The sequence below is a fragment of the Cervus elaphus genome, chromosome 14, assembly GCF_910594005.1.
Source record: "Cervus elaphus chromosome 14, mCerEla1.1, whole genome shotgun sequence".
NCBI lineage: Eukaryota > Metazoa > Chordata > Mammalia > Artiodactyla > Cervidae > Cervus > Cervus elaphus.
This window is the reverse complement of record NC_057828.1, coordinates 66450803-66465028: the sequence shown is the minus strand read 5'-3', so window position 1 is coordinate 66465028 and position 14226 is coordinate 66450803. Positions and strand designations below refer to the sequence as shown.

Sequence of the window (14226 nt, the reverse complement as noted above, 5' to 3'; positions counted from 1 at the left end):
CTAAGCCCTAAAGAAGCAAATAACTCTGAAATTAGTAGGTTCCTTGACAGTAATTCAAGTAATTAGATGTAAGTAGATTTTTCTCTCTCTCTCCTCTAAAGATCCCAATCAGTTCAGGTGATGGTATTTAGAAGCATTTAGGAGCATTCTATTGCTCATATGAGGAAAGGGGAAATTTTATAAATAAGGAGATCCAATGGAACTAGGTATTATGTGAACAGGTTCAGACATCTTCAGGGGAAGATTTTAAACTTAAGGGGAAGAAAAAAAAAAAGATGTATGGGGCAGAGAGGTTAGAGAATCCCAAAAGTATACAGAAAGATATATCAACTGGAAAAAAAAAAGCAACAGGTTAATGCTATCCTTTGGCAAATAAATGAAGTTCTGTTAGAAAAAATGTGATCTATTTAAGCTGAATATTAAATGTTTCTGACTTTTAATGTCACTGTCTGTTACAGAGAGTTGAAGAATGAGAATAGATTGTCCCTTGGCTTCCATACTAAGCAATGGAAACTTATTTATAAATAAATCTTGGTGATTTGGAGTAGCTAAGAAAGAAAGAAAAAGATCTGGGAATACTTAAATAGCCTGGTAGGAGAAGGAGACAACAGAATGAAATGGTTGGATGGCATCACCGACGCAATGGACATGAGTTTGAGTAGGCTCCAGGAGTTGGTGATGGGCAGGGAAGCCTGGCTTGCTGCAGTCCATGGGGTCGCAAAGAGTCGGACACAACTGAGTGACTGAACTGAACTGAACTGAACAATGTCTACTACTGTGGTAATCCAGAGTAAAATACACCCAAGAGCAGGTTAGAGTTTCAACCTCTCATAGACTGAGGAATTTCTCCTTTTATAAATGCTTCCATGGTTTAATATATCAGAGAACCAAAGTGCTTAGGAAAAAAGCTTAGATAAGTAACAACAAATAAAATTCTTCCTGAGTATACTGGGTGATATCAAATTCTGTGTAATCTGGCACTTGCTCTACTGATTTCCCGTCTTGATATCTGAGCCAGACCATTTAGTTCCTGCAAAAAAGTCTATAAAGTCCAGGCCGAGACATTAATTCAGTTAGTCTCCAGAGGAAAACCGAACTTTTGATTGTGATGTGAATGTTTAATGTGTTAAAAAGAAAACGTTTTTACACAGTGTTATATACAACAGTGATCTCAAGCTGAAAAATGCAGGCTAGCATTCTGGATCAGCTTTAATTCATTGGTTGTAGGAATGTTCATATGTATGTTGTTCCTTTCTTTGTACACAAAGCATGTAATTTCCCATTCTCTGTTTCCCAGAGAATAGGTAAGATGTTTAAACTTTTAGTAAAATATTTAAGATGCTATGATATTTTACTATTCATATGCATGAGTTTGTTTGAAGAACCTCATACATATAGAAAAGAAATTAGAATAATCAAAATATCTTCTCTCCATTTCTCATAAATTTAAGAATGCAATCCAAATTCCCCATTTTAAGAATCAGGCTATAGTATATTTAATTTTTAAAAATACCGCTTACATTTGGAACAAAACAACAAAAATAAGGTACCTAGAATAAAGATGAGCAAACCCTTTATGGAGAACATAATAAATGTTCCTGAAGCTCATTAGAGAAGTATGTCTGTCCATTAATTTAGGTCTTCTCTAATGATCTTTAATAGCATTTATAGATCAGTTTGGAGGAAATTGCCAACTTTACAATACTGATCTGTAAGTTCTAGCTATTTCAATCACAGTCTCAATAGGGGTTTCCCTAATGCTTGATAAACTGATTCCGAAATGTGAGCATGCTGCTGCTGCTGCTGCTGCTAAATTGCTTCAGTCATATCTGACTCTGTGCGACCCCATAGACGGCAGCCCAAAGGGCCAAAAATAACCAAGACCCTTCTGATGAACAAACTGAGAGAACTTATTATAAAGGTCTATAATTAAGAGTATGTGATATTTCTACAAGGGTAGATAAATAAACCAATGGAATCAAGTAGCAAGTCATGCACATATGGACAGAGATGACATTACAGATGTAATGCGGAGTTGAGGCAATGAATATGTGTATATGTATATGTATGTACACATATACACATGTAGGTATAAAGAGAAACTGGATCACTAATTGCACCATAAAGTCTAATTTCTTCTTTTTGTCCCTCTTAAAATTATAGCTGATTTACAATTTTATATTAGTTTCAGATGTACAATATAGTGATTCAATATTTTTATACATTATGCTCCATTTAAAATTATTATAAAATAATGGATATATTTCCTTGTTCTGTACAGTATATACTTACCTTATTTATTTCATACATAGTAGTTTGAACCTCTTAATCTCATATCCCTATCTTGCCCTCCCCTCTTCCTTCTCCCCACTGGTAATCTATAGTTAGTTTTCTTTATCTGTGAGTCTGTTTCCATTTTGTTATGTTCATTTATATTCCACATATAAGTGATCACATACAATATTTGTCTTTCTCTGTCTGGTTTATTTCACTAAGCATAATACTGTCCCAGTCCATCCATGTTGTTGCAAATGGCAAACTATTATCTTCTATATGGCTGAGTAATATTCCATTGTATATATACATACCACATCTCCTTTATCCATTCATCTGTGGATGCATGCTTATGTTGCTTTCATATCTTGGCTATTGTAAATAATGGTGCTGTGAACATTGGAGTAAATGTATGTTTTTGAATTAGTGTTTTCATTTTCTTCAGATATGTACCCTTGAGTCAGATTGCTTCATTATATGGTAGTTCTTAGTTTTTTGAGAAACCTCCATACTGTTTTCCACGAAGGCTACACCAATTTACATTTCCACAAAAAATGTACTAGGGTTCCCATTTCTCCACATCCTCACCAATATTTGTAATTTGCAGACTTTCTGATAGCCATGCTGACAGGTATGAGATGATCAGTTCAGTTCAGTCGCTCAGTTGTGTCCGACTCTTTGCAACCCCATGAATCGCAGCACACCAGGCCTCCCTGTCCATCACCAACTCCCAGAGTTTACTCACACTCATGTCCATCGAGTCAGTGATGCCATCCAGCCATCTCATGATGATATCTCTGTGATTTTGCTTTGCACTTCTCTGATAACCAGCAATGTTGAGCACATTTTCATGTGCCTATTGGCCATTTGTGTGTCTTTTTTTTTGAAAAATGTCTATTCAGGTCTTCTGCCCATTTTTAAACCAGGTTAGTTTTTTTTCTTTGATATTAAGTTGTGTGTGTGTGTGTGTGTGTGTGTGTGTTAATCACTCAGTCATGTCCAGCTCTTTGTGACTCCACAGACTGTAGCCCACCAGGCTCCTCTGCCCATGGAGTTCTCTAGGCAAGGATACTGGAGTGGGGTACCATTTCCTCCTCCAGAGGATCTTCCCGACACAGGGATCAAACCCACGTGTCTTATGTCTCCTGCATAGGCAGGTGGGTTCTTTACCACTAGCACCACCTGGGAAGAACTATATGCTTTTATATGTCCTTAGTGTGTTTTTATATGTTTATAAAATAGCATGGTTTTTATCAGTTTAAAATAAGATATTTAACCATATAAATTCAAAATTATTGAGTTTGAAAATCTGTATATTTAAACTAAAATTTTGCTTTTGAGACTTTAATCACCTGGAGTCTGCAACTCTGCCATATGGTTGTGACCATTCAATATCATATATTCATATATTCTATGTGACATTTGAAAGCACTGTGTAAGCCAACTATACATCAGATATTTAGCCCATTTTTTTCCCATTTTAACCAAGTTTTTAGCTTTTCTGTAAAAGCTTATATATGTAATTATATAAAAGTCATGTGGTAGTCCAGACTTCTCTCTTCCCACTTCCTACCCTGCCCGCCAGTCATGCTCTTCTCATTGCCATTCCTCATGCTCTGTGCTCTCTCTCATTCTTTGGCTTTTATAATTCCATCAGCCTGAAATTCCAACCTCTCCCAACCCTCTATCATTTTCCTAAAACATGCCTCTCATTTTTCAATACTCGGTTCAAAGGCATTTCTTTAATGAGGCATTTCCTAACCATCCTCACTCCCTTCCTTATCCTCTTTTCCTACCAGTTTATGGTATTTATTCATTCATTCAATATATCTTACTTATCCATTGATTTCCAGCACCCATGCCTTGGGACAGTAGGCACTGAGAAAATGTTGGAACAAATAAGTGAAGACAATTTAGGAAACATATCTAGTCTTTTTAAATGAGATAAAAGAATGTATTTTAAATTTGTATAAATGTGTTTGGAACTGAAAATCATTTTTCTATGGTAACTATTATGTAGTTCTTGGATACGGGCCAGAGCTTAGAAAAAACTTTGAAAGTGGCACAGTTTAATTTTATCCCTTCCCATTTCAGCCACTGCTCTTTTTCTCACGCTACCCTCCATATCCTTTTCCCACTTGGACTTGAAGTGCTCAAGCCCACATATCAGAAATCGACAGAACTTGCTTTGTCATTAAGGGTGCCATACTCCATATAAGGATCCCATTCTGTTCCCTTCATTAAAGCTTCCTATAGTGTACCTCAGTTTAGGTATTGAGATTAGGAACTCTGATTTAATTCACACAAATGTAGGAATACCAAAGCTATTGCCTAATATTCTTCTCTCAAGTGTTTTAGTGTTAAAATTGGCATACTTGTCAATTTGAATGAACATTTATGTTGTAGGATTTTAGGCTGGCTAAGACAAGGGAATAAAAAAATCCAAGTAGTGAAAAAAACAATGTGTGTGTGTGCTCAGTCATGTCCTACTCTTTGCAACCCCATGGATTATAGCCCACCAAGCTCTTTTGTCCATGGGATTTCCCAGGTAAGAATACTGGAGTGGGTTGCCATTTCCTCCTCCAGGAGATCTTCTTGACCCAGGTTTGAACCCATGCCTCCTGCAATTGGCAAGCATTGGCAGGTGGATTCTTAACTACTGACCAACCTGGGAAGCCCCCAAAAGGTGTTTTGGTGCAGGAAAAACTAGCCTTGTTGATTCAGCCAAGACTCTCTCCTCCAACTCTGACCCAGACAGATAAAAATGGCAGGACACCTTCTGCGCCTTTTTCTGGAGAAGAAGGATTCACACCTTCTGCCCCTTTCTCTGGAGAAGAAAGATTCAAACACTCAACACCCGAATGATTGGCAATTAGTAATTTCATAAATGGTTGTCAAATGAGAAAATAAGGCAGGAACTTAAAAGGCTTTTACATAGGAAGAAATTGATGTCCAGAGAGGTCAAGTCTCCAAGATCACACAAAGAATAAGTGACACGTGTGAGACAAAAATTTAGCTCCAACTTCCACACACAAAGAACTTCCAAAAAAGAATTCCACACAAAAAGATATCCAGTAAAGAACTTCTTTACTAGCTTTCCTCCATTGTGTTCAAAATTAAATATCCTTTGATGGTATATTTCCTAGCATTTTCACTTTACCTGCTAATTGTGTTCTTCTTCTACCCTTCCTTCTTTCTTCCTTATCCTCCCTTCTCTTCCAGCCTGTACAGATTTTCCCTGTCTGTCACAATTTGTCAGTTTGGGTCATTAAGGAAAGAGAAAACCATCTTAAGTGAATCTGGTCCTTAACCTGACACCCTTTCAGAAGTTCAGGACCCTGAGTTGTCAGGTAAAGGACAGACCCATGAAGAGCTTTCCTTTAAGTTGAAGGGTTCGGTCTGGCTCTAAAATTCTCCAGGTCTTCCAACTAGATCTTACTGGGGAGACTACTCAGTCAAAAATGAATTTAAAGAGCACTTGAGGGTGAGGAAATACAAATATTCTGCCTTCGTGGAAGTTTTAAAAAAAACAAAACAAAACCTGTTTATCATAGTAATGAATCACTGGGTGACTTTCCATTTTAGAACTCTACCCATTTAGTCAATAGGTGCATTATGAAAAACTGGGTACATTGCATCACTGTGAAGGACTTTAGACTGCGGTTTGCAAAAGCAGAATAAATTTTCTTGGAGTCGTACCGTTATGTACACACGCTCGCTCGCGCGCGCGCGCACACACACACACACACACACACGCATTCACACGCCCATTGGCAGACACGGCCACACCTCACAGCCCTGGAGAAAGCCACAGACCTCAGTACAAGCTGAACCTGAACTAGAGGAACTTTCCGCCGTACTCGGGACAAACAGCCGCACCGACACGACTGTCTGCAAGCCTGAGTCCAGGCGAGCGCCAGCGGCCGCAGGTACCCCGGAGCGCCCGCGGCGGGGCCTGGGCGGTGCGGCGGCGGCTGCAGCGGGAGGGTCCCGGCGGCCGAGGCCGTGCCAGTGCGCGCGCGCCAGCCGCCTCCCCTCCGCCTCTCGCCGCCGGCCTCGGGCATCCGCGCCGGGTCGTCCCGCCGCCCGCCTCGGCCCGGAACATGGCCGCGCGCCCCGCCGCCCCCCTGGCCTGGGCGCTGCTGCTCCTCTCCTGGACTCTGCTGCGGGGCGGCTGCCGGGCGCGCTTCGCCGCCGAGGCGGACTCCGAGGACGACGAAGAGGAGGCGGTGGTTTTCCCCGAGTCGCCCCTGCAGAGACCCACGGTGCTGGTGGTCGTCCTCGCGCGCAACGCTGCGCACACGCTGCCTCACTTCCTCGGCTGCCTGGAGCGCCTGGACTACCCCAAGAGCAGGATGGCCATCTGGTGAGCCGGCCGCGCCGGGCTGGGGGGCCGGGGGACCGCTCGCGACGCGCGGGAGACTTGGTGCGCACACCCCTCGCTGCCTGCCCGGGTCCTGGCCGGATCAGCGGTTGCGGTCGGGAAGGACGCGCGCGTCTGTGTGCGCAACGGGTGCTACTGGGGAGAAGCAGCCCGCCCGGAGCTCCCCCGGGGACGGTAGGAATCGGGGTGACCTCGTGCCTCTCCCAGATAGGGCTGGGGAGACGCCGCAAAACTGCTAGCTTCTCCGCCTTTGCACTCGCGAAGATTCCTTTTTTCCCCACCTCTCATTCCTCGTCCGGGAGTGAGGGAATAAAGCTGCCTGTCGTCGCCACCGACTGCTTGGGACGCGGCGTGGTCCGTCACTGCGGCTGGCAACGGGGGACTCCGGAGTGGCTGGGGTTCGCCGCCCTGGCTTCCAGGTGCCGGGCTCTCATCTCTGAGGCTGGAAAAGTGGCTCTGGGTTCTCCCCGGGTGTGAGGGGAGAGGGGAGAAGCGGTCAGGAACCAGAGGTTAAGGCTAGGTGGAACCCGCTGCGTTCTAACCACTCCACCACCGTGGATGCTGTCTCCTCCGAGCGCTCCAAGCTGTCCAGTCCCCGCATCCTGCCTTTCTGCCTGGGCCCAATCCCGTCGCAGACGCAAACATCGCCGGGGGGCCTTGGGGTACTGCGTCCTGGGAACTGAGCAGCCTCAGGAAGGCAAACAGCTAAGTTTTGATGCTCTTAGAATAGCGGCCCGGGCCTGGTCCCGGTGCTTGCTGCGGGGAGGGTCAGGGCATCAGTGGGGGTGGCTGCCCATCTCAACTTTAGAGCTTGGCCCTGTCCCCACATCTTTGTATAAAAGCAGGTATCGGAGGGTGAGAATTTGGTGCCCAGGTGAGCCGCTAAGGAGCCTGTGGAGGAGGAAGTGGACGCTGACCAGAGGAGATAAGCCACCAGATACATGGGCAAGAGGCCTTTGGTCTCCGGAGAAAGATAAGAGCCCTGGTCACTGGGGAACGGTTTCAGTCTTGTGTTGATAAAGGGAGCTGTCCACAGACAAGATATCCTTAAAGCCTTGGTGGATCAAAAAGGGAGAAGGAAGGATAAAGCAGTCGCTGGAACCGGCAGCCCAAGGGTACCTGGTGGGCAAGGGCAGAGGTGAGAAAGCAAACATGAGATATAGTACCGCACTGTGCTATACACTGCCTCACTATACACCCCAGTATACGTGCGGGCCGCCACGGAGGAGGGCATGCTATGTGCAAAGTGGGAACACTGGTTGCAGCCAGGTTTTAAACCAGAGGATTTTTTTTAACCATTTCAGTACCAAAGGAAAATTTTGCAAGTGTCAGTTCTCAGATGCTTTCTTCAAAAGAGATGTTTTACAGTATGGCCTGTCTTTATGCATTGTTTAATTTTGAAGAACATCCCAATAGTTACTAGGAAATTAGTGAGTGCGGAAGTGAGTATGAGGCACAGGTTTTGCTATCCAATGTACAGAAATTACCCCTTTTATCATATAGTAAACTTGGCACAGTGGTAAAGAATCTGCCTGCCAGTGCAGGAGATGCAAGAGATGCAGGTTTGATCCCTGGGTTAGGAAGATCCCCTGGAGCAGGAATGGCAACCCACTCTAGTATTCTTGCCTGGAAAATTTCACAAACAGAGGAGCCTGGAGGGCTACAGTCTTTGGGATCACAGGGTATCAGACACGACTGAGTGACTGAGCACACAGACATGCAGACTTTTAAGAGGTACTATGATCCTTATTTTACAAACAAAGAAACTGAGATTTGGATCAGTTTAGTAACTCACTCACAGAATTAATAAATGATTAAAATGGGAATTTTAACCCTAGTTTGTTTATAAAGACCACCTCCAAAAGGACAAAGGGAATATGACATAAACAAAATGTGTATAAACCTATAAGCTACACATTAAGAGACTTGATTTGTCACTAGCTTGACCTTGATTTGGGGCCAGTTGCTTGGAATTCACAGATATCAGTTTCCTCATCAGTAAAATGAGGGAATTAGAATAAGTGATTTCAGAATTTTTTTCTGGCTCTTAAATTCCATAGATTGTGTGATATGATGAGAATCATTGAGCAGTGATTGTACATCCTCAGTTCCTTGGATGTTCCAGATTCTATGGATGTTGGTGTTCTCCTTAGATAGAGAGCATTCCAGTTCTGCGTAGACCTTAGGGATCTCTTTTCCCTTACCCTTGTTCGTGGTTTATGGGACTGTACCTTTATGGTCAATGTTGGAAAGTTAAGAAAGAAACCCACAACTTGGGTAAGGCCTTGGGCAACCCCTGCATTAGCCAGCCACTGAAGACTCTTCTTTGAGTTCTGGCTTAGGATGTTATATCATTTATTAAGTAAAAATAATAAAATGCCAGTTTTTAAATAGTCCTTTACAGCTTTCAAAGTACTGTCACCAGCTGTGTTATCTCCTTTGAGGTTTGCTACCATCCTATGGAGAAATAAGATTATCTCCACTTCATAGAAGATATTGTGTCTAAAGTAACTAACTTAGTGAAGATTATATTGGCTTGTTAATTTCACAGATATTTAATAATAAGAGCTCACAGTTCTTCTGAGCACTTTACAATTCATTTTCTGGTTTCATTTTCACAATAACCCCATCAGGCATGTCTTATTATTATACCTTTTTACAGATGAGAAAACCGAGGTACAAAAGAGGTTGTACAAGCATGTAAATATGTGCTCCTAATCACCTGCTTTTGTGAGAACCAGACACCATGCCCTATTCAAGCAGGAAAAGGTTGAGTAAGATGTGGCTCCTCACAGATAAATATTGTTTTTTGTTTTTTTTTAATCCTAGGCAGTGTAAGGTGATCTGAATGGCTTCTGTAGCTATTGGGAGAGTGACAAAAGACTTCTAAATCAGATTAGGGCAGTTGTGTGTCATGGAAGATTGTTTTTTCTTAGGATAGTTGACAGTTTGAATTCAGTTTTGAAGGTCAAATAGGAATCCACAAAAAACCTGGGAAGGAAGGAGGGTTCCAGAAAGAGGGAGCAGCAAGTAAAAGAAAAAGGCGCTGGGACATTAACCAGAGCCTCCTGTCAGGGGAGATAAAGTGAGTGGCAGGTCTAAGTTTTGCAAATCTCCAAACTCGTTGCATTGTACCCTGGAGCTGCTGACTTCATGGCTAGCACTAGAAGATTATTTGACTGGGAAGGTGATGGGTAATGACCCTCCAGAGAGTCAGTAACTCAGTTTAGGTTGCTGCAGCTTTGAGGGGCTTCTACCAATTACTTACTCCAGTCCCAGTCCCACACACTACTCAAAATTCTGAGATGGCAAATTGACTAGTATCCACTCTGCAGAGCCAACACATGCTGATGTCAAAAATAGGCAGCGTCAAAAATGGCCAGAACTTTATAAAACACAACCATGTTGAGTGTAGGGACTGGGTTGCCAGCTTCAAATACATCTTATTTTAGTAACTCTATGCAGATTCACTCTTTTCCTTCTTCTGCTTACCTTTAACAATGGCGGGAGGAGTATCTGATGAGATTTCTTTCCTGTATGAGTACTTAAGAGCCTGGTTCAATGATCATATCCAGATTTCCCAGTAGTGTGATGTTTTTCTCTCAGCTAAAGTTCTTGACCAGATCTGCACTGAGAACCAACAAATTGACCTGAAAAGTTCTTCAGAGGATGAGTGCAGTTATCTCAGCATCAACTTTATTTGTATTCAACTGAATTAAGGAAAGTTTATATTTTAGAGATACTTTGTACCAGTGAAAAGGAGAACTTGTCACATCATTTACCTGTCTGATCTCAAAACCCCACCAAACTGTTTTCCTTCAGATATCACAATTGTGTGATAACTAAGATAATCCTTGTGCCCTAATTAAAACCTGCGCTGGGCTAATGGAGATCACTGCTCTGCTGAGATGAAGGGGACTGGTCGGCATTGTGACCTGAGGCAGTGCACATGAGTGGGTTCTCTTCAGTTCAGTGGAGCCATGAATAGTGGCCTTAGCAGTAGAGGGAAGGCTGACCTCATCCCCTCCTTCCCAAACCTATGATTAAGGGGGACAGTGCCCAGTAATATGATGATGAAAAATGGAGCTGGGCCCAAGGAAAGACATTAGACCCAGAAGATACATTCGTTTGTGTTTTGAAGAGCCTACTGCTCCCTGTGGGAAGACAGTTGGGATTCACAGTCTGCAGTCACAAGGCAGTAACCATCGTGTAATTACAGAACAATTTGGGCATTTCATTTGGTGGAGTTTTGAAAAGTAATATGTATGCTAACTTGGAAACCGTCATATGGCTTTTAAAAAAAGAGATATTGCTGTTGACATAAACACTGACAGTGACAAACTTCTACTTGTTCAGGGTACTGAGCCTGACGTTTTGCATGCAGTTTTATCTGTTCAGTGTTTGGGGATTAGCTTGGATTTATATCTACATTTTAATGCCCAACCAGTAGCATTTTGTTGAATGTTGAACTTGATATACAAATATTAAGTGTGGTTTATAAAATGTTCCAAACTACTACTAATGCTAGTTTTCATCAGCAGTGAGAATGATGTCATATTTTTTTCATTACCGTCTTGACATTTAGTGTTTTTGTTTTACTTCTAGATGGAAGTTTCAGCTCATGGCTGAAAACATATATGGTACTTGAATCCACTTCTATCCATTAGTTTATTTTCCTCACCTTACCCTTGCCTCCTCCCCCCGCCCTTTTCCCCCCAAGCCTGGTAGTTTAGTTTGGAGGGGAGAGTATGAAAATTAGAGTCAGATAGACTAGGGCTCAAATCTCCTCTATGATCATGGGCACATCAATGAAGCTCTAAGCCTAGCTGCCTCATCTGGAAATGACTAATAATTATACATTCCTCAAAGAGTTATTGGGCTTCCCTGGTGGGACTAGTGGTAAAGAACCCACCTGCCAATGCCAGAGACACAGGCGACAAGTGTTCGATCCCTGGGTTGGGAAGATCCCCTGGAGAAGGGAATGCCTACCCACTCCAGTATTCTTACCTGGAGAATCCCATGGACAGAGAAGCCTGGCTGGCTACTGTCCATAGGGCCAGAAAGAGTCAGACTTGATTGAAACAACTTAGCATGCTTGCAAAGAGTTATTGTAGCAAGCAGATGAGGTAATGTAGTACAATGTTTTTTACACTTATGCTACTAAATAGATAATAGTTGCTATTTCCTATACGTCTTTTCCTTTTGGTCTCATTGCCATTACATTTCTCTTCCTTTCTCTTTTCTTTAAAAATTTTAAAGAGGAAAATATGTTCAAGCTCTGTTTATTTTCCTCCTTACAAGAAAAATTATCAGCATGATGGAAATTAACATTTATGGAAGGGCTGTTCTAAACACTTTGGTATGATAACTGATATACTCCTGAAAGCAAGCCAGCTACGAAGTGTCATCATCGTCTTCACTTTACACAGGAGGAGACTGAGGCACAGAGAATTTAAACTTGTCTGGGCTCACAAGGCTAGTGCATGGTGGAGCCAGGATGCGATTCAGGCAGTTAATGTCTCAGACTGAGTACAGATGGTCTGTTTAAGATCAAGAAAGGACCAATTAGTTCTAGTTTTTGCTTCTGTCAGTTGACCCAACTTAGAAAGATAAGAGTGCCAGTGTTTCTTCCAAAGAAGAATGGCCCCTTCTGCTTGAATGACACAAGGACTCGGTGGTTCCCTTCCGCTGTCTTGTTAATTTCATCAGTTAGCTTAGGCACTTTATAGTTACTAAACTCTGTTCTGTGTTGGTAGATTTTATAGGAATAGAATGAGACTAAATATATGGGTCGTACATAAATATACAGGTCACTTGCTAGGATCTCAGCTATTTAGCAACAGAAAAATTTATCAAGGATTTTTCGTGACAAATGAATAAGACAGCATTATTCATATGCATGGTGATGGCAGTATTTTGGTAAGACAGAGGGTCAGCTTTTCAGCCTTTTTCATTAGTGGTCTTGGATTTGATTGACACATAAACTCAAGTTTCTTCCAAATAGTTGGAGAAAACTATCAATCCTCCTCCCATCCTACAATTTCAAAACAGGATTGGACCTCAGAATTACATGTTTCCTTTGGGTAAAAACTGAAGTCACCTATCCTTTTGCTCAAGTTCAGACAAATTGCTTGCAGAGTTAAAATGGATGCCTAGATTGTCCTGGATCTGTTTTATTAATTGACTTCCACAGGTGCAGAAACCAAAGCACAGAGTAGTTAAGGGATGCTCCCCCAGTATACTATATAATGAATAAGTGTTGGGATGCAATAACAGATTTCTAGATTTCTAAGCCCTTTGTTGCTCAGTGGTTGAGTATTTTATAATGCTGAATGTTTTATAGTCAGTATTGCTCCTGGTTTAAAGGAGCATTCGATTTTTCTAGGCAGGGTTTGGTTTCACGTATCTGTCTTCAACTCGGTTCTCCCTGTGATTCTACTGCTGAGTTTCTTTGCAACTCCAGGTATATAAGCACGCTCCCCGTGGCCCTCTCTCTTGACTGTCTCGGTGGTCAGAGGAATGAACAATGAAAGCTTTGTAATCAGAAAGGCTATTGGTTGTGCCTCGGTCCTTTTCCCAGGACTTACATGTCCTCATGGGTCCTATGATTGTGAGGCACTGTCTTCAAGTCTAAGACACACTATAGTAGGTCCATTATAAGGCTTATCTAGGGAGTATAGTAGAACTATTATAAGGCTCAGTTCTGCACATTTCTTCAAATCATGTAACAATATACAGTAGAGTTAAAGTTTGAGAGAAAATGATCAGCCCATAGCCCGGTTGTTAGTTCTATTCCCCAGATGCCATCTGAGGTTACCAGTTACCATGAAGAGGTTGCACTGTAAGTGTTTAAATCATGGCTGTTATTTCATCAGGAATTACAAAATGTGTATACTGCATATGTCTTGACATTTTTATTCTCAAAGGAGTGACTTGTTCATTTAATTGCATTCATGTTCTCAGCATATCAAATTGCTGATTTTTTTTTAAGTTAAATCTGTTAGGGCCCACGTAGGTGGCTCAGATGGTAAAGAATCTACCTGAAATGTGGGAGACCTGGGTTCAATCCCTGGAGGAGGAAATGGCAACCCACTCCCATATTCTTGCCTGGAGAATCCCATGGACAGAGGAGCCTGGCGGGCTACAGTCCACTGGGTTGCAAGAATTGGACACATTTGAGCGACTGACACTTAATGTTTTCAAGCATTTTCTTTCCAGACTGTTTCTCTTTCATTTAATTTTTAAATTTGTTTTTTATATTTTTATTTTTCTGTCTGCACCACATGGCATGCAGGATCCTAGTTCCTTGACCAGGGTTCGAACCTGTGCCCCCTGCAGTGGAATCGCAGGGTCCTAACCACTGGACCACTGGGGAATCCCCCTGAAAATTGTACACAGCAACAACTGTGGGACTGGCTAGCCCCTGTCCCCTGGACTTTGTCCAGGCAGTCATGTCCCCATCAGGCCCACCCTGTGTGCACTTGTGATTGGCTCCTGCTGTCTGACTCTTGAATGTGGCTTGCCTGACCCCTGTAGGCAATTGGGTGGTGACCACTGCTCTCTGCTCA

General features: G+C 42.4%; 1 protein-coding gene across 1 annotated transcript in view; it reads left to right on the top strand.

The window, feature by feature from the left end:
• Nucleotides 1-6039: 6039 nt before the first annotated feature.
• COLGALT2 (collagen beta(1-O)galactosyltransferase 2) overlaps nt 6040-14226 on the top strand; it is a 115423-nt gene continuing 107236 nt past the window's right edge. The window contains exon 1 of the mRNA XM_043923537.1: nt 6040-6640. Within this exon, the coding sequence (XP_043779472.1) occupies nt 6378-6640 (263 nt within the window). The 5' untranslated portion in view covers nt 6040-6377. The remainder of the gene's footprint in view (nt 6641-14226) is intronic.